The sequence below is a fragment of the Ovis aries genome, chromosome 1 (assembly GCF_016772045.2).
Source record: "Ovis aries strain OAR_USU_Benz2616 breed Rambouillet chromosome 1, ARS-UI_Ramb_v3.0, whole genome shotgun sequence".
NCBI lineage: Eukaryota > Metazoa > Chordata > Mammalia > Artiodactyla > Bovidae > Ovis > Ovis aries.
Genome location: NC_056054.1, coordinates 86,652,383 through 86,673,846, shown reverse-complemented (window position 1 = coordinate 86,673,846; position 21,464 = coordinate 86,652,383). Strand labels below are relative to the sequence as shown.

Sequence of the window (21,464 nt, the reverse complement as noted above, 5' to 3'; positions counted from 1 at the left end):
GTACGGGAGGGCGGGCTGAAGGGTGGCGAGCGCACGCGCAGCTGGGAGAGTGGCCCTGGCAGTGTGGCGGTGTGGGTGAGTTGGTTGCAGGTGGACTCGTGTTGGCTCTAAGAATCCCGGAGTAGCCACTGCCGCTTTCTCCTGCCCTTACCATGTTTCTCACCCGGTCTGAGTACGACAGGTCTGTATGGCTGGGGGGGAGGGGAGAGGGGGTCAGGTAACGGGTGGGCGGACGCGGGGCCCGGTCTGGGCCTGGGTTCTGCCGTGTCATCGGGGCACCCCCACGAACCCGAATTCTGGCCCAGCCAGGGGGTTTCCTCCCTTCCCCAGGCGTCCGCTGTGTTCTCCAAGGCTAGATTTGCGCCCATCGGCCTCAGTTGTCCTACCGCTGAGTCACTGCTGGGTCCCAAGTCGGTGCGGAAGCGTGAAGCTCCGCTTTGTGCTTCGGAAAAGAAGGCTGATGGGGCCGGAACTCTGACCTTTAACCCGGGGAAGGCCAGGAGTCACCCTCTCTCCCCTTCTTTTTGTGCTGAGTGTGACTGCCTTTTAAAAGATGTAAACGCGCTACCTGGAAGAAAAAGCAATTAGGGATCACTTAATGGGTTTGATGATTTCAGCTCCCTTTTCTTTCTAGGAGGACAGCCTCGTTTTCCGTTTCTTAGTTGTGGGAATAAAGGTGCTATTCCTTTGATTGAGTTGTAGTAGGGCGTCCTGGGATGTTTAGTTTCTGCAGAGGAGCGAAGGAAGTCTCAGCTTTGCCAAGACACAGTGTCTGGAGTCAGATTTTGTGGGAACTGAAATTTAGAGTGATTCTCAAGAGTTTTGTCATCATGCTGATTCAAATAGCCTTTTTGAATTTTTAAAAAGTTTAAGGGAAGTTGCTCTAAGTGTGTCGAAAACCAAACCTGTTTTTGAAATCAAAGCTGTGAGATTGTTGTATCTTTAAAAAACTTTCAGAGCTTGGGAATGTTAATATTAAGTTGTTCTACTTATGCTGTAGACATTTTTACTTTCAGTTTCTGTTTTGATCAGGTATGATTCACATAGCTAGCTATTAAGTTGCTTAAAAATTTTTGAGGCCAGGAAAGGCAGATGTTTTCTCTTTATTAGATGGCTTTGAGAAGCTGCATTTCTTCTCAAGTATATGTTGATCTTGTTGAAAGTCTTATCACCTAGAACTGCTACTTCTAAAAAAAATTTTTACTGACTCATAAGATGTATGTGAGGCTTTAAAACTGACTTTTTTTCTACTGTCCTATAAAATGACTTTGTTGGTCGGTATTTTCTAAAACATTGAAGAGAATCGTCTTTGTGTGATACAGTTTTGAGTAAGGGTGTGTATGATGGAAATTGTCCTTATCAGAAAACCTTTATTAAGGTTTTTGTGATCATTTACTTAACAGCTTTATTAACTGCTTCGTGTTACTCATTTTTGTATCTTCCTGCGTTTGTGTTGAGTCGCTTTACTCGTGTCTGACTCTCTGCGACCGCATGGACTGTAGCCCACCAGGCTCTTCTATCCAGGGGATTCTCCAGACAAGGATACTGGAGTGGGTTGCCATTTCCTCCTTCATTGTATCTTCATAAGAATGCCTAAAATATAGTCTGCTTGGCTAATATACTTAAATGCTTGCTGTGTACAAGGCACTGTTTTAGTTGCTGATCATATAGCAGTGAAAAAAATCAAGATCCTTGTTCTCATATGGGAGACTGTCCTTTAAAAACTACTTAACAGGAAAATTCTCTGGTGGTCCAGTGGTTAGAATTCTGGGCTTTCACTGCTGAGGGTGCAGGTTGGATCCCTGGTTAGGGAACAGATCCTATAAGCTATGAGGTATGGCCAAAAAAAAAAAACCCCGCTGTTTACAAAAGTAACTACAGTATAAGTCAGAAATGTGTTCATGTCATTAGAGAAGCTGAAATCAACACTATGGGAGTTTTAATGACAGAGGTTGCATTTGATATTATAAGGGGATTATGGAAAACTTTAGAAGGAGTTGATATTTAAACTGAGTTCAGGAGTAAGAATTTAATAAATATGCACAGTAAGAGTCAATAGTTTTGAGGCAGAGAATATAAGATGAACAGAGGAGGGGCCGTGAGAAAACACAGTTCATGTTTGAGAAAATTCTAGGCTTCTGGCACATACAATGCGCATATGGGAATAGGGAGTTCAGAGAAAAACACTGGTGCTAGGTATTGGGTGGCTTTTAATTTGAAGTTGAAGGGTTTGGGTCTTATTTTGTGCCATTAATTGTCATTTTAAGTTACACAGTCATAATTGTATTTATAGGAACTAATTGACTGAATTAGAGGAAAGAGTCAATACCGGTTAGATGGCTGTTATAGTTAGGTGAAAGGTAATGAGGGCATTGAGAATGGAAGGGAGAATTGAGTTACTGTGGGGGAGGAACTGATTTAAATTAATATGACTTGGCATATGGTTAATATGGGAAAGGGCTTCCCAGGTGGCTCAGCGGTAAAGAATCTGCCTGCCCATGCAGGAGCTGGAGGTTCATCCTTTGGTCGGGAAGATCCCCTGGAGGAGGAAATGGCAACCCACTCCAGTATTCTTGCCTGGAAAATCCCACAGACAGAGAGGAGCCTGCTGGACTCCAGTCGGTGGGGTTGCAGAGTCCAGCACGACTGAAGAGACTGGGCACTTGTGCACTAATACGGGAGAAGGGAAGCACTGAGTCAGGTCATTCAGAACTTTCTCGCTTGGGAAACTGGGAGCAGGGAGGTGTTTCAAAGTAAACAATGAAGTAGGAATGGCAGCAGGTGGAGCCGATTTCGAAAGGATGACTGGATTTAAGATTTATCAGATTGGAAAGTGTTAAGTGTTTGGTATTAATGGGATATCCATGTGGAAACACTCAGAAGACATTCAGCTTAACGAGGAAAGAGGTCAAACTGGCAATAGAGATTTGGAAGTAGTTAGTGCTTAGTATAGATGAAATAACCCAGGGAAGGTTTGAAAAGAGGGCCAAGAGCAGAGCCCATATTAGAGAAGATATGGGAATACTTCACCAGGATGAAGTTCCTGAATTAGAGCGAAAATACTGTATTCATATTCACAGAGTAATTTGGTGGCTCAGACCGTAAAGCGTCTGCCTACCATGTGGGAAATCCAGATTCGATCCCTGGGTCAGGAAGATCCTCTGGAGAAGGAAATGGCACCCCACTCCAGTACTCTTGCCTGGAAATTCCCGTGGACGGAGGAGCCTGGTAGGCTACAGTCTATGGGGTGGCAAAGAGTCAGACGACTAAGCGACTAAACTTTCACTTTCATAATCTGTGCCATTCAATACCAATTGTATTGTGATAGAAGCAGGATAGGTAGGGTGTTTTTTTTTTTTTTTTTTTTTGCATTTGAGAGAAGGAAAGTTAGTAGGTGACACAACTAGAATTTAATCCCAGATCTTCTGCCCTGACTTCCTTCTCACTGATTTTTAAAAAACTGTTCTTTAGAGTCATAAATTTCCTTTTAAATGACCTTGAGGAAAGCACCTCTGGGGAAAATGAGAGGCTGGAATGGTGAGATTCTCCTTTGAGTCCTGATAGTTAGAAGCTTCATCTCTGTAGTCGGATTGACTAAATTCTCATTCCAGCTCTGATTCTTATATGCTGAGTGACTTTGGGCAAATTACTCCACCTCTTTGTGTCTCAATTTCCTCTTCTCTAAAATAGTATCTGCTTTAGTTTACTTCATGGGATTGAGGATTAAGTGTGCTGTCATTTCTAGGATTATAACAGTGCTAGGCATATAGTAGACATGCAGTAAACATCAGCCTTTATTATCTGTTTTATGTTTGGGAGTTACACACACACATTTCTTTTAGGGGAAGAAAGTTTTTGATAAATTTGAAAACACTGCTCTTTGTCATGATAGTTACATGTTATAAACTCCAGATTCCATAAACCAAGGAACACAACTATTTGCTTTTATTTGTTCAAATATTCTTAGTGTCCATCACGTGCTGAAAGCTTGTATAGCTAATACTATGCTGCCTCTTCTCCAAAGGAATTTCTAACAGACCGGAGCAAGGAAAGGTTGGGAATTGTTTAAGGGAGAAGAGCATTCTGGCATATAATTAGATAATATACTGAGTGAATTAATCAGGTTAGGTTTTAGGAACCACACAGATCTGTCTGTTGTTCCGATAACAATACTAGTTCATTCGAATAACCAGAGAAATGCCCCTGTGGCTGACTTCTACTAAAAAGAAATGTCAAATGCACATAATGGAAAGAGGATAAGGATAAATGCACGTTTTCTTAAGAATTACCTGATAGTTTGGGGGCATGAATTTACCAAAGGGATTCCAAATTGATTCAGGCTTGAGGCAGAAAGTCGCCTACTCTCATTTGGTCAGTTTGAAGATACTCTGAGAGTGGGACAGAAGTGTTCTGTACATAGGTTCCATTCTCTTGAAAAACTGTTAATGTACCCAGAAAATAGAAGCTTGTTGTGGTTAAAAGAGAATAATGACAATATGCACATCCGAGCTAGATGTCAGGGAACTTGAGTTTAATGTCTCTATGTGGTTTTTTTGTGTGTGTGTTTTTTTCTTTTCTCTGAAAATTTTAATACCTTTTTTTCTTTAAATTATAGGGGTGTGAATACTTTTTCTCCTGAAGGAAGATTATTTCAAGTCGAATATGCCATTGAAGCTATCAAGGTATAGTATCAAGTAGTATCAAGTGGGATAGTTTTTGAAATTTCATGTTTAATGCTTTGCTGGCAGAGCATTTGGAGTAAATGTATTTAAATAATTTCTTTAGAAAATGTTCTTTATCTCCCTTTAATCAATCACAGTTAACTATAAAAATATTTTAATTGAAGTATAGTTGATTTACAGTGTTGGGCACAATTAAACTTTTTTATAACTGATTGAGTCCCAACTATTTGAAAGCTTTTTAAACAAATTACTTCTTCACAGTTATGTAAGTAGCTTTTTCTTAGTAGGGTTGGAAGGACATGTTTGTGTTTGTAATGTTCTTAACTATAAAGAGAGGGGTATAAAATTCCTGAGTTAGCACCTGCGAGGTATTTTGTCATCTTGAACAAATTATTTAACTGATCGCCTGTATTCTTGTTGGTAAATTTGTCAATTTGTACTAGATATTTTTGGGACTGAATAAGAGATGTGTTCTGTAATCTAACAACAAAATTGAATAGTTCAAACCAGTTTTCAAAAAGTTAGAAAGTAAACTGTATACTGGAATTTAGTTATGTGGGATCTTCTCTTTGTTGGATTGTGGATAGTCTGAATTCTGATTTAAACCTAAGTTAGGTCGAGGAGAATGAGGTCCAGGCATCAGTATTTTAAGGACTCCCTTGGTGATTCTAGTGTCTAGCAAGGGTTGAGAATTACTGATCTAGTCCAGCTCTTCACTGTTTCAATCACCTTTACATCCCCAAACAGGTTGTTTTTGTAGTTCTAGTGACAGAATATTTTCTCACTAGATAGCCCATTCTGTTTGAAAATAGGTCATAATGGTTTAGAAATTTATCCTGTATTGAATTGAGTCTAGCTTCATGAAATTTTCTTCAATTGGCCCTAGTTTTACCCTTGAACCATACAAGATGTTTAAACCTCTTCCATAAGACAATTGCCCACATATTTGAAGAGAACTGTTGTGTTTCCCTCTAAATTACCTTTTCTAAAAAGTGTATATTGGGGAAATGGTTGTATGACAGTCTGGAAAAGGGCAAAGCAGATTCTTAGTTGAAGGTGTAGAAGTGAAGGTGGAAGCATTGTAATAGATAGTAGGCAGAAAATGATGGACCAGCTACCTGAGCTGTTTTTCTGTTTCCTCACAATATTGTTTTCCTGAGAGTTAATAATTCTTCTTTAAAAATTTGCCTGATTTGGTATGTAAATATCAATAATTCATCCCCAAGTTCTCCAGGTTATGCATATCCTTTCAAAACACCCAGGCACATTAAGTATCCCGTTAAAAGATTCTTAAGAAATCTTTGAGCCTATGACCTGCTCCAGCCTGGCTGATTCTCTGGGCCTGTGGCATGGCTGTGCATTTACGATCTTCCGTTGTCATCTTCCTTTAGCTCTCTCTTGCATTGTTTTATCATTTTATCCTTAAAATGATATGATATAAATCAGGTTGCTTCTGGACTTTCTTTGCTTAGCTTAGGATTTGGATTTCTCATGTCTGCTTTATTAAAGAATTAAGAATCCTTTAATTCTTCAAGGATTAAAAAAATTTTTTTTTCGTTAGATTTTTTTGTACCCTTAAACTAGCTAGATTCTTTAGATACATTTTTTTGAACTGCAGATCTTGAATTAGTGGGCATTGGGTCAATTTAGCAGGTAGTAGGAGCATCTCTCTTTTTAAGTGGAATGGAGCCATGGATTTCAGGATGCCTTGCCCAGAGTGTTGGTGATTTCTTTTCTTATTTTCATGAAACTTTGTTTCTATTTGTTTCTTTGTATCTATTTGTACATTTTGGTCCTTGATGTAGAATGTATTTCTTAATGTAGATTTGATCAGAAAATTTGAAAACTCCTGCTGTAGAGAAAACTGCCTCTTCTCATATCATGCCTGAAGGGTATTTTTGGCTACTCACTTCCGAGAGCAGTGTAGGGGAAGAAGGCTGGGATTTGTAACATTAAGCTTGTCAATTTTTACTTAATCCCCTTGTTTTGACAGTAGTACTCCTACCTTTGAATGGTGCTTGGTGTCCTCCAATGTAGACGCACCCTCATTTTATGCTTTCCAGAGTCGTCTGCAAGAGTGGGAGTGGGGGGCATACTCTAGCTTTACAGTGTGGGGTAAGGGATCTAGAAATCTGTTTCTTAAGCACACACTGAACTAATCTTGTAATTTTTAGCTGTTCCACTTCTATTCCCAGAGATCCTTGTTGCCATCATTCCCTTTTTGAGCACCAGTAGTGGGGTGGTCCTGTGATATAAATCAGGTTGCTTTTGTACTTTCTTTACTTAGCTGAGGATTTGGGTTTCTTGTGTCTGCTAAGTAAATTATCACTTGCCCACCTTCTTTTTTGAAAATGTTGTTGTTTCTGTGGCTTTGCCTTTCTCTTTGTCCTAGTATGTTTATCCTACCCATGCTTAAGCCCTTTAATCTCCTATCCTCAGGCTTGGGGAAGGAGTGGAGCTAATGTACATATTCAGTCTACGCCTTTACTCAGAAGTAAGAGCATTCATTTTTTACATAAAATTCTTTGGCAGTTCATTTCTAGCATTTATGCATATACTGTGGATTAATAAAATATACAATGAAAAGCAGGTATATACGTTTAGTAACACTTCTAAATAATGTAATGGCAACCCACTCCAGTATTCTTGCCTGGACAGCCCCATGGAGCCTGGCATGCATCCATGGGGTCACAAAAAGTCGGACCCAACTTAGTGACTCAACAACAACAAAAAATAAGGTCATAACTTCGTACATTTGAAAAGGAATACAGATATGTATGAGCTATGATCATTCAGTCTACATATGTGTTGAAAGCATGTTGTGCACAATGATTCATGAAATTCGTTCAAATACTTTGCGATAACAGACTCCAGGAACCTGATGCTCACACTGACAGTCATTGCTTTGTAGAACTAAGTGAAAAAAATGGCTATTTAGAGAAGCGAGCACATATAGTCCTGGGAGACGTTACGAATGATGGGGTGGGATTTGGATTGGAAAGGGGAAGAGTATATTCCAGGGGTGACGGCATGGCAGAGGTGCAGATGCAGGGGATGACATGGCATGAGGAAATGGATTTGGCTGCAACAGGAGGATCTGGTTAGAGGATAATGTGTAATAAAGTTGGAAGAGAAAAGTATGGTTAGGTTTTGAGAACTCTGGAAGCTTGCTTGGATTTTATGTGTAGGTAGTATAGGGAGACATTGGTTCTTCACAGAAGAAGTATAATGAAAATAGCATATTATTGTATCAGTTAGGCTATCCATGAACAATGCATTGGGAGAGAGATTAAAGATGGGGAGACTAAGTAGGAGGCTGTTGAAGTCATCTTGGCACATAAAACAGCTAACATCTGTTGCTTGTTTATTATGTGCAAGTTGCCATTTTAAGTATTTTATGTATTAGTGTGTTTACCCTTCTTGATGGATAGATATTATTACCCCCATTTTGCAGATGTGAGATGAAGGGTGGGTGACTAGGATGGTGTTGTGCAGCTGGAAGGATGAAATCAAGCTATATTGTAGACTGCTAGTGACCTTGAGAGAGATTTTTATGTTGTTGGTGATGTTTCTTTTTCTTTCTTTACTTTTTTAAAAAATTTTTTTAAGTAAAATTTTTTTTCTGGAGGTCACATACATTTGAGGGATATCACCTTTTGGGATAATTCAAGGTAGCAGAGGTAAAAAGATACCAAGTCCAAAAGCAACATTACAGTTGTATTATTTCTCATCCACTATGTTTAGGACTTTAGAACCTGCCCGTCTCCAAAAAACTGGCGCCAGAGTTGATTGTTTTCCAGACATTTTGAATACCTTATAATAAAACTTCCCCTTTACAAGCACAGAATTCTGTAAATCAATGGTCTTGTCACTGACAGGAATAGTACATTATTTATTAGGGGACTCCTGTTCTCTCTGTGTACTAGCTATGGCTGATTGAAGCTTCAGTCCTGTGAAGATATACAGAGAGATGTCTGGTGAGTAGGTGAGACTATTCTTTGGCTTCTCCATGATAACATAACCTGTTTTTCTTTAGCTTGGTTCCACAGCCATCGGGATCCAGACATCAGAGGGTGTATGCCTAGCTGTGGAGAAGAGAATTACCTCTCCACTCATGGAGCCCAGCAGCATTGAGAAAATTGTAGAGATTGATGCTCACATAGGTAAGAAGTAGGGGAAGATTGTTCTGTAGGATCTTGCTGAGTTCATCAGGCTTCCTTGGTGTTCCAAGGGAGGTTCATTAGGTGAACATCTGATTCCCTTGTTAGCTGTTGCTTTCCAGGCCATTGTGCATAATATTGGTAGTAGGAAGCAGTTGTAGGATTCACCTACTCCCAGAAGTTCCTTTCTCCCTCAAATTTAGACTTGGCAAATGTGATGGTTATTGAAGCATGTAAAAGTTGAATCATAGGCCAGTTCCCTATGATGGCTGGGTCTTCATGGATGTATAACATTAGGAGGCCACCTGGAGCAGAATTATCGTGTGGGCAGCTAGGGGTGTCCACTGAGATAAGAGAAATTCTTAAAGATCTTCGGAGTGACTAAGGTGCAGAGAGTATAAAGATAATAGACTTTCAGATCGCTACTCTTGCTCCGTTTTCAGATTTATCATTGTATTCTATCTCCCCCTGCCTTCCCTTCCTCCCCTCTTAGGTCTCTGATAAATTCCCCTCCTGTAGCTTCTGGCATCACTGTAACATAAGGAGTAGTTCTGCTTCTTTATAGCATGGCATTTTAGTTGACTGCCCACATTTTCTTCACCTATCTATTCATCTAATTAATGAAACATTGATAAAATAATTAATTGCTTGAAAACATCAGAACCAGATGCCATGGTGATGAAGGAAGCTTGACACTATCTCTTTCGTAGATACAGAAACTGAGATTTAGTCTTTAAGGATTAGAACATTGTGTCTATCTCAAGCCATCTCATCTACCTTTTGGAGGTAGGTCAGGGTCACTTCATTCAACAAACTGACAATCTACTGTGTGCCAGACTTTGTGCTAAACACCCGGGACACAGAAAAGAGACATAGACATAGTCCTTTGTATTCTAGGAGCATGCAGTTTAATCACAGAGATAAACATGTAGATAAGTCAATGCAATTAAGTGATGTAGAAGGCAATGGCACCCCACTCCAGTACTCTTACCTGGAAAATCCCATGGACGGAGGAGCCTGGTAGGCTGCTTGTCCATGGGGTTGCTAAGATTTGGACAAGACTGAGCGTCTTGACTTTCACTTTTCACTTGCATGCATTGGAGAAGGAAATGGCAACCCACTCCAGTGTTCTTGCCTGGAGAATCCCAGGGACGAGGGAGCCTGGTGGGCTGCCGTCTCTGGGGTCGCACAGAGTCGGACACGACTGAAGCGACTTAGCAGCAGCAGCAGCAGATATTAAGAAAGACTGTGGCATATGCTCAATAGGAGTATAACTGGGGAAATACTTAGTTTTTCCTGGGGCGTGTGGTAGTGAGGTTTTCAGAACATAATTCCATAAAGGTGATGCTTGAGCAGAGCTGAATTCTAAAGGATAAGGAGATGTTTACCAAGCGAGTAAGTGTCTGGGTGTAGCAGGGGAGAGCTTTGTGATAAGAGGGTATAGAAAAGAGCAAACCTGTGATGGTGCAAAATATAAAATAACCTGGCACCGGCAATTTGGGATGAATGGGAGGTATAACGTGGTAAGAAATGAGTCTAGGATCAAAGAGTGGAAGTCCTTTTTACCATACAAGAGCTTAAACTTGATCCTTTTGTATTGACATCAAAGATTGTATGCATTGAGGTGATATGATCAGATTAGGATTTTAGAAAAACCATTCTGACAGTAGTGTTGAAGGTAGAGTGAACGGTACTGAAACTGAAGGCAGGGAGACCAGCTCAGAATCTAAATACAGAGATGAGGAGGGCTTTAGCCAAGGAAGTGGCTGGACATCGGCGAGGTAGGGATTAATACCAGACAGGCTAATCAGACAGTGATCGATAGAATTTGGGATTTTTGATTGGTTATGAGGGCCAGGGAAGAAGATGAAGTCAAGAAGGGAAATGAGTTGAATCTGTGGTCTCTCCATGCAGATATATTAAGGGAGACATTTGGCTTTATATGTCTGAACTGTGGAAGTGAGACCTAGGCTGGAAATTTGGATTTGAGTCATGACATGTTAAGTAATAGCCATAATCTCAGCTTCCTGGGCCATCTCTACTATAACTAGTTGGTGTTTGACCAGGACGTGAGATTTTTTATTTTACTTTAGGGTGTTCCACTGTAGCTCATAGTGAGATAGTTATTTAAAAAATTTTTCCCCTTATTTTTCCTGTTGGAGTGTTAGTGCTTGCATGGGCTACAAAGAGTGCTAAAGGAAAGTTTGAGTATGTAAATATGACAATTCATGTTTGATTACCTGTCCTCCTCTGTCTCCTCTCTTAATAGCTGGACTTCTGTGTCACTGTGGATGGTTTTTGTTGGTGATATAATTATACTTGTGTTCAGTGCAGATACTTGCTCATTTAATCTTGTGGGTATAGTGCTATGGGATTGCTGGTTGGCTGCCATGGTTTCACTCCAAAATTCCAGTTATTTCCTGAGTGGGTGAAAGTTGTACAAGGATTTGGCTTACTGGGTCACTGTTGCTTTTACATTGCAGGTTGTGCCATGAGTGGGCTAATTGCTGATGCTAAGACTTTAATTGATAAAGCCAGAGTGGAGACACAGGTAAAATCAGCATCAACCCTCCTTTTCACCATGATGCTTGGGTTCCTTGTTTAGTGATGATACAACTGCCTGGGCTGTACTGTAGCTATCTGTGTTAATATCTGATGTCGCTCTTGGGAGTGATTTTGAGCAGAATCGCTGGTTGTAACTTTCTGAGGCCGGGAGTCTAGCCATCCAACCACTGTGGCTCTAAGGAAGCCCTGGTAAATAGTGCTGACAGTCTCTTGCTTTTTCTTGATTTGCCTTATGTAAAGCAGGCAGTGCACTGCATTCTGTCCCCTAATTGACTTTCTGTGGGAGCACTAGAGCAGGAGGTAGAAGTAGCTGAAGGAGCTTTGCCCCACCTGCCCTTTGCTGCTAGGCTTGCAATGACAGCTCTCCTGTGGTGAGTAACTATATGTACCAGGTGATAAATGCTGCTTAGGAATACTGATTTTTTTTTTTTTTTTTTTTAACTGAGCTCTTGCTACCTGTAGAGTAGACTGGTCAGGGAAAAAAAAAAAACCTGATTGGTAAAAATTCTTTGTGCTTATTTGCAAGTTTGCTGTCAGTACTTATGTAAGAATAAGTCATTCAGTTTAAACCAGCAGAATAATAAAATAGAATCTTTGAGGGAAAGTGGCACTCAGCTATTAACTTTCACTTTGTAAAGAGACTAAATTTGGTTCTTTGAGGGGTTAGCTGTTTTTCAAGGGAGCGATCCTCTAACCATCATTGCCCAGAGTCCTTTTGGTATAACTTTATTTCCAGAGCTATTCCTCTTCCTCTCATGCAGTCCCAAACATTTGAGTTTAGTGTTAAGGAAAACACATCCGAGCTTGAGCCTTCGGTTTTTAACCACCATTCAAAGGGATGTGTGTAGTTAGATGGTAGGCTACTTTTAACGCCCGTCTTGTGAAAGGTAAACCATGCATTGCTCTTCTTTTAGAACCATTGGTTCACCTACAATGAGACCATGACTGTGGAGAGTGTGACTCAGGCTGTGTCGAATCTGGCGCTCCAGTTTGGAGAAGAAGACGCAGACCCAGGTGCCATGGTGAGTGTGGTGATTGCGCCAAGCTGTCTTGCTGTCCTGTGGGACTTAGCATGTCTGTCCTCGGAGTGTATCTTTCCCTGGTCTTCTTGCCCGCTTACTTCACTGCTGTTCACCTTAATATCTTCTGATTTGTGGTTCTAGTCCCGTCCCTTTGGAGTAGCCCTGTTATTTGGAGGAGTTGATGAAAAAGGACCCCAACTGTAAGTACCGTTTTGCCATTTTCCTCCTGATTCCTTTTCGGGAGACTTTTTTATAATTTGGGATGGGATTGGTTGTTTATCAACTGAGAAAGATTATTATAGAGTTGTAAAAATGAAGGGCTTCTAATTCTATAAAGTTGAGTGATTCTGGTCTACTTACACAAAGACAAATTTGGGGATTTTATGAAGAGCATCCCTATTGGAACCAGTGCTACTTCTGGAAAGAAAGGAGAAGTAACTTTGTTACTATAGTCAAGATATGTTTTAGAGCCTTGCTTGCGAATATTTATTTGATCCTTATCCTCAAATGGTATTTGGATAGTCATACATAAGTGTCATATTTATATATACTGTATATATAGAGTATATTTATATGTAATTCTCTAAATCCCAGAGGAAATTATTGTTTTCTTAAACACTTTTTTAAAGATCTGATTTCTCCAGCCATGGGATGTCTTTTGGATGTATGCCTTGGTATTTCCTGGCTGCAGGGCCAAGCATTTATATTTTTTAGAGAGATGTTTGTAATGGAAAATATCACCATTTCTTAAGCATTTTAATCCTCTTCTTTCTGGTGGTTTTGCAGGTTTCACATGGACCCATCTGGAACCTTTGTACAGTGTGATGCTCGAGCAATTGGCTCTGCTTCAGAGGGTGCCCAGAGCTCCTTGCAAGAAGTTTACCACAAGGTAATTAAGCATTCCCATGCCTTTATTATTATTTTGAAAATCAGGGTAGAATTTACATACAATAAAATGTACAGACCTAAGAGTTCAGTTCTATGAATTTTGATGATTGTATATACACTAGTAATCACCACTTAAAATATAGAACACTTTCATCATCCCATCCCAAAATGCTTGCCTCCTTTCCAGTCAGTCTCTCCCTCCCTTTCAGCCACATTTGTAGATTAGTTTTGTCTGGCCTTTTTATAAATACAGCCATACACTTTGTATTTTTGTGTCTGCGTTTTGTTCAACATACTCTTTTTGAGATATGTTCATGTTCCTGAACATTTCAATAGTTTCTTTTTATTGATGAGTGATACACCATGGTATAAATAATACCACAATTTGCTTATCCTTTATCTTCATAGCTTTACTTAGCATTTTATATTGACTAGTCTGGCTCTTCAAGCAAGTGGGCTTTTTACCTTTGTGGGATGGAAGATTTGGTTTTGGGTGACTCATTGTACTGGCTGAAGACTGCTATACTTGTCATTCAGGTGGTTCATACAGGGATGTCTGCTTATAACAACCCTTCATAGCATTGCTTTTACATGTGCAGGAAATTAAGTATAAAGTGGGGTAAGAAAAGAGCAGATTTTCTAAACCATTGGGCTACCTTCTAGATCATTTGGGAATTATTCATAGGATATCACCATTATTTTCTTGTTTTTAAATTAAAAGACAAGGACTGGAGAAGTTTAACTCTTTCTCCTTCAAAGATCACTTACTGTATTAAAGTTGAGGACTTTATTCTGGTTCAAAATAAGGCTTTTTTTCCCCTCTGAATAAATGTACTCTACAAGTAAGTGGCAAATATACCACTTACTTGAATTCTACAGATAATGTACTATACTTACTAAGATGTTTGATTTATTAATATTTGCTGAATCATTTTTTCAGAAAGATGAGAGTTACAAGGGGGATCTGTGTAGGAAAGAGGAGTTATATACGATTAATGGCTACTCTTCTTACCCTCTTTGTTTCAAGTCTATGACACTGAAAGAAGCCATCAAGTCTTCACTCATAATCCTCAAACAAGTAATGGAGGAGAAGCTGAATGCAACTAACATAGAGGTACTTTTCTGTTTTACTGATTTTTATTCAGATATCATAGCTCATTGCTAAAGGTTAAATAGGTCAAGACAGTCACATTTTTATATGCTCAGTCCTTAAGAAATTATTGGTTTCCATTGAATAAGCAATTCTAGTAAAGTAGTAATGGCAGAAGCCGAAGTTCGATGAACTAAAGAAGGAAAGGGAGTGATGGAGTGGACAAAACAAGAATATGCTGCCTTCTCAAGAAGACATTGATGTCAGCAGCAGCAGGCAGCATTAAAGAAAAGGACTTTTGTCTTTTTAAGGATACGGAAAGACTAGAAAATACTTTTATAGTCTGAAAAGAAGCAGGAGAATAGAAAAAATGTTAAAAGAATTTAAAGCAGAAGTTAGTGATGGGAAATTTCTCGAGAGAGAAGACATGGTACAAATGAAGGAGTTCATTTTGGAAAGTAGAATTGATTCAGCATTATATAAATACCCATTACATGCCAGGTACTATGTATCAGTAGATGCCAAGGATACAGACACAGAAAGTCCAGTTCCAATTTAAGTGTTAATAGTATACTGTGTGGTATAGAGGACATACAGGTAATTGCAGCTTGGGTTGATACTTTGGTAATAGCGATAAGAACGGATTGACACAGGAACATATAACTTACACTGGGACATTAGGAAAGGCTACTGGAAGAAGTGATGTTTGGAAAAGGGAGAAGAGAGTGGAGTTCTGGAAGAGGAAGCAGCACATGTGGAACATCATCGGGCATCACAGGGAACCTTGAGGATTCTGCCTTATTGCTGGAATGTGAGATGTGTGTAAGGTGGGGGATGAAAGAGATGACACTGGAGAGGCATGGACTAGATCCGGAAAGCCATAATTTAGCATCCTAAGAGTAGACAGGAAGAAAGGAAGTCACGATAAGGTAAGGTAAGTGCAGAAATGAATTGGGAGAGAGGGATTATATTTCCCTGGTGATTGTGAGATCACCTTCTGAGGGTGGGTGAATGCAACAGTGAAATGAAGAAGAATGGGAAATATTTGGAAAAGTGTTTTCAATAGGGAAGAGAGAAGACAGGGATGAGTAAAGGGATTGCTGAATCACATTAAAATACTAGCTAAGGCTGGAATCACAAATTGTTGTAAAAAGTCAGGATAGTGGTTACCCTTGGAGGCATGGTGTGTACGTATGTTTTAATTCAGAAAAACTTTTAGAGGCCAACTGAGGCTGGAATCACAAATCAGTAATTAAACTAGTCAGCACTTAACCAGGATACTTTTCAGCTGTACTCTTCGTGGACTGAGAAAATGTATATTTGAATTAAACCTCTGAAGGAGGATTGATGGGTTATAGGCAGAAGAATGGAGAGTATTGTTATCAGTCTCACCAGTAGAGACAGGTTCTGTGGCTGCAGGGAAAGGGGCAAAACAATGCCAGGACAAGGGGCTGGCCTAAAGGTCGGACGATCTGAGACAAGTTGGGATGTAGGGGTTGGGGGCATTTGGCTTGCTTGGATTCTTTACCACTGAGCCACCTGGGAAGCCCCTTATTTTCTCTGGAGAAATGTTCAAGTCCTTTGCCCATTTTTAATGTGGGTTATTTGGTTTTTTATTGTTGAGTTATAGGCTCAGTGGGATATTCTTGATTCTGAAATGCATAATGCAGTTAATAATAATTTATAAAAGTTCTCCCAGCTTAAATTTGGATTGACATCCCCTTGAAAACATTATCTTGGTTATTCCTTTGTCTTTCTCTTCCCATCACCAATTTTCAACCAAACCTATTAGAACAGGTATTTGTCCTCAGTTTCTCAATTATGTTTATAACTTGTTGAGTCATTAAGCCATGTCTAACTCTTCGTGGACTGCAGCACGCCAGGCTTCCCTGTCCATCACTATCTCCAGAGTTTGCTCAAATTCATGTTCATTGAGACGATGATGCTATCCAACCTCATCCTCTGTTACCCCTTCTCCTCCTACCCTCAATCTTTCCCAGGGTCTTTTCCAATGAATCTTTCTTTAGAAAAATAAAAAAATTAAACTTTACCTTTGTCAGCCTCTCTCTCTACTTAGTATCCTTTTTGAAAGATCAACTTTGTTGAGGTATAATGTACATGCTATAATGGGGACCTTTTTAAGTTTATAGTTCAGTGAATTTTGACAAATGAATTACCCTTGTGTCTACCACCACAATCAAGATACAGAACATCTCTGTCATCCCCAAAAGTTCCCTTATGCCCCTTTTTAGTTCCTGATCTGCTTTTTGTCGCTACAGGTTTGTTGTGCCTCTTCTAGAATTTCTTACAAGTGAATCTACAGTGTGTATTCTTTCTGTGTCTCACTGCTTTCACTTAGCTTCATAATTCTGAGATTCAAGAGCCTGCTACATTTTATTGCTATTAGCTGTCTTCTTTAACCTTTAGTTGCTAGACGGTGCGTCTGTATCCATCGTCCTCACTGCCTCGCCTCTCATTCATTCCTCAGTCACTGCCATTGGTTTCGGTTATTTTCGAGACTGTCCCTTGCTAACATACTCCTCTTATCAGATTTCATGGTCATTTTTAAGACTTACTATATGACTTTTTCTGAAGCAGACACCTCAGACTTTCAGCACTTCTAAAACCTGTCGTTTTTCCTGAAAACCATCTCCCCTTCTCGTATTTTTAATCCTGGACACCTTTAGTGTACCTGTCATTCACAGCAGAAGCCTTGAAGACATTGGCCTCCCTTTGTCTTCACTGATCTGTGCCTTTGCCTCCTTAAATAACTTTCATATCAGTGCCTCTTCATCCCTTCTCCCAGGGCCTTCTCTTGTTCAGTCTCTCATTTTTCTGCTGCCTTGTATATTCTCAGAGATTTCCTAACTAGTCTTCCTGCTTCTAGTCTTGCCCTCCTCGTTTTCATTCCATTTCCCCTGCTACTTCATTGTGCTACCGAAGTGGATTTTCTGAATTGCGTAGCTAACCTCGATTGTTCTCCACTTTAAAAAAGTCTTTTCTAGGGGGCTTCCCAGGTGGCTTAGTGGTAAAGAATCCATCTGCCAATGTGGGAGATGCAGAAGACACTGGTTTGATCCCTCAGTTGGAAAGATACCCTGGAGGAGAAAATGGCAACTCAATCCAGTATTCTTGCCTGAAAAATCTCATGGAGCCTGAGGGCTACAGTCCATAGGGTCACAAAAGAGCTGGACATGACTGAGCACAGCACACACATATGGGCAGCCAGCTGCTAAAAAAGTCTTTTTGTGACTCTCATTGTCTGCAAGATAAATTCCAAACTTCTTTTCCTGTCACAATAATTCACACCTCTTAAGGCATATGTGTAACCTGTTAGGTTAATTTTACCTGAAATTATCATTACATGCAATTAAAAATTGCTAATCTTACATGCAGGAGATGCAAGAGACACAGGTTCAATCCCTGGGTCAGGAAGATCCCCTGGAGAAGGGAATGGCAACCCACTCCAGTATGCTTGCCTAGAAATTTCCATGCATAGAGGAGCCTGGCAGGCTGCAGTCCATGGGGTCGCAAAGAATCAGATGCAACTGAGCATACATCGGAAGCTTCAGTAGCAAGTGTGCTGGGACCAGGGCTTCCCTGGTGGCTCAGTGGTAAAGAATCTGCATGCCAGTGCAGGAGATGCAGTTCGATCCCTGGGTCAGGAAGATCCTCTGGAGGAGGAAATGGATACCCACTCCGTTATTCATGCTGGGATAATCCCATGGTCAGAGGAGCCTGGTGGGCTACAGCCCATCGGATTGCAAAGAGTCAGACATGACTGAGCACGCATACACAAGCAAAGAAAAAAAAAACAATTTCACATGCAGTTATCTTTAAATCCTCACAGTAGCCCTATGGGATAGGTGTTCATATTTCCATTTTACAGAGGAAGAAACTGAGTCTTTGAGAAGGTAGGACCTTGCCCAGAGTAATAGCATTGGTAAATGGTGGGGTCAAGGTTTGAATTGCCTCACCTCTCATTTATTCCTCAATCACTGCCATTGGTTTCTGTTATTTTCGAGACTGTCCCTTGCTAACATAACTCCTCTTATCAGATTTTCATGGTCATTTTTAAGACTTACTATATGACTTTTTCTGAAGCAGACACCTCAGATTTTCGACACTTCTAAAACTTGTCATTTTGGGGGCCTTATTTGGGGATGTGTACTTTTAACCACTTTAATATACTGTGTCTCTGTGAGCTCTCACTCCTAGTATCTCTCCCTTATGTCGCATCTCATATGCAACCTCTGCTCTAGCCATTCAGAATTACGTTCAGTTTTGCAAATACATCATCTTGTTTCATGCTTTTATGTATTTGCACATTCAGCCTGCCCTCTGCTACTTCAGATTGCTGTCCTTGAAGCCTTCCTGGACTCTCTAGATTACTCCTTTGTCCCTTTCTCTGTGTGCCAGGCTCTGTTACAACCCTTATCTGACATTAAAAGCATTTGACCTCTATAACCCTTAGTGACAGACTTTATCTTTGGATCTATAGTGCCTTGTACAACCGTAACTTATACACAGGTGCTTAGCAGTTAATTATTGATCACATCACTAAAAGAAAATAACTCTTTTATCTACCTCACAGAGGTTTTTTGAAAGTGAGATGAATAGAAAAGTAGCTTTCATATTCATTATGTAAATAAATGTATCATTATGTAAATGCAGGGGGTTATTTTTACTCATCTAGTGATGAGTACCTTCTGAAAGCAGTATTTGGTTTAAGTCCTATTAGTATTGATTTGCAGCCTGGTTTTACGGGACTATTCTAATTCAGGATTACCCAGTTTCTGGTTTTTAGCCCTTGTAATGATTTAGGAGGACTAGCTTGTGTGCCATCGGTGACTTGACAAAAAACTCTAGCCCCTCACTCTTCTCTGGTTTATTGACTTTGTATCTCCCTGTCCTCATGTCCGTAAGGGAAGTGTTTATATATTTTCATTTCCTTGAAATAGAACTTATGGTCTATATGGACGTCAATAAATTATTTGACATATATTTTACAAATGTGTTTGGGACTCTTCTGACATTTCAGGTACTTGGATAGATCTTTTAGGAGAATCTAGTGGAGACTGCAGGGTTTTTTTAGTTTGTCCCTAGACTAAGATCTTCAGGTGTTTTGAGACATGCAGTCGTAGTCTTTTTCTAAATTTTACCTGTAGTTGAGGCAGAGTTTCATGTTCATATCATGGAACTGGATGGGCTGATTTTTGGCAGTTTTCAAATTATACTAAATACTAGTAGTGAATATTACTCAAAAAATGCCCTACTATGTTTAATTTTAAAGTTAAAAAATAAAATATAAGGGAATGACATCTCAAACACAAAAGCTGAAAGCAAAAATGAAGTTGCCCCTATTCCTCAGTATTGCCCTAGAACATGGGACTGTGTTGTCAGTAGAGATGATGGGAAACCTGGGGATTTGGTTAAATTTGAAACTAACCATCTCCTGCCCCTGGTCTTATATTGCTTAAATATGTTGTAACCTTGACTGCTGGATTTTACAAATACCTTGAGTCACAGCTGATTTCCTATTGTCAGTGTTAATGGGATCTCTTCATGGCCAGTCCTTTCAAAAAACAAAACAAACCTTTTTCTTACTAAGTTAGCATATAGACAATTTTATAGAAAATAGTACCCAACAAGAATAGTTAAGTGGTGCTTATTATAATGTTTTAAGCACTATTCTAAGCATTTTACATGGATTGACACATAGACAGGACTTGGCAACTGAACAACAGCAGCAATTGTATGAGCTGGGTGCTATTCTTACTATTATCTCCATTATCCCAATATAAATTGAGGCACAGGGTGTCCAAGTATCCCAGGGTCACACACAAGCTCAACTTGCAAGTGTGTGAATATGCTTGTCTATTTCAGAATCTAACCTGTCTAAAGAAATCTTCAACAGAAAAATGTTCTGACCCCAATTTACTGCTGCTTTTGTGATCCTTGTTGAAGTAATCTCAACAAGTGACAATGCCGCGAGGCATTTGGTTAACTATTATGTGGTTGGTTAACCTCAAAATAGAAAATTTGGTCAATAAGAGTTTTTATTTTGGAGTCAGAGAGCTATTTTAGGGACCTGCTGCTGGAAAGGCTGTCCCTGGGACAGCAGATCCCTTAGTTCCTACTGAACAGCTGCATCACCAACAGCTCCTGACCATGCGAGGACTAAAGCAGGTAATCGAGCCCAGTTTATTAACCCTTCTCTGTTTTCTTTCCAGCTAGCCACAGTGCAGCCTGGCCAGAATTTCCACATGTTCACAAAGGAAGAACTTGAAGAGGTTATCAAGGACATTTAAGGAAGTGTGATCCGTAGAATTTCTTGGGGACAATTTTAGTTCTTCTAGTTACCCTTAACTTTTATTTCCAGCTCCAGTTCCTTGGGAAATCTCCAGTGTATGTGCATTTTTTTATGATGTCTGTACATAAAGGCAGTTCTGAAATAAAGAAAAATTTAAAATATTTGTTAATAGACTATTCTCTTCTAATGCAGTCTTGTGTATAAAATGCTTATATTAGGGGCAAAAAGGATGGTAGTATTAACAGCCCTATCCTACCAGAATATTCTAAAATTGTTTTAGTGGCTCCCTACAACAGAATCAACTTATTATCAATTCCTTGGCGTTGACAGATGAACTTCCAGCTGGTCCAACTCCTTCTCACGTATAATAGATATTAATACTACTGTGAATCCATTTCAGTTCTGTAGTTTTTCTTGAGTAAATGGGTATTTTTGCTGCTTTCCTCATATGAAGAAGATGCTACTAACTGACCATCAAAAAGAACATGTTTTGAGGTCCTCCCCAAAATACTAATGGCTTGGAATAAGCCAGCTACAATGCTGTACTAGTTCTTGTGCCTTAATAGATAATTTGGAATGAGATTTTTTTTTTTATGAAGTCAATCACTATAAAAGAAATGAATTCATGATCTTGGTTTCGCTGGCAGTCAAAAGTGGATTAAATTCAGAAGTAGTTTACATTAGACTTTGAAATATACTATGAATTTTCCCTGTTAGAGCTGCCATTATATGACTGGTTGAGAT

At 39.7% G+C, this 21,464-nt stretch overlaps 1 protein-coding gene across 1 annotated transcript; it reads left to right on the top strand.

The window, feature by feature from the left end:
• Window positions 1-39: 39 nt before the first annotated feature.
• Window positions 40-20,881, top strand: PSMA5 (proteasome 20S subunit alpha 5). Its single transcript, XM_004002280.6, has 9 exons — window positions 40-181; window positions 4,616-4,682; window positions 8,719-8,845; window positions 11,326-11,393; window positions 12,322-12,429; window positions 12,571-12,629; window positions 13,216-13,318; window positions 14,345-14,431; window positions 20,641-20,881. The coding sequence occupies exons 1-9, from the start codon at window positions 153-155 to the stop codon at window positions 20,716-20,718; spliced, it is 726 nt and encodes a 241-aa protein (XP_004002329.1). The 5' UTR covers window positions 40-152; the 3' UTR covers window positions 20,719-20,881.
• Window positions 20,882-21,464: the final 583 nt, after the last annotated feature.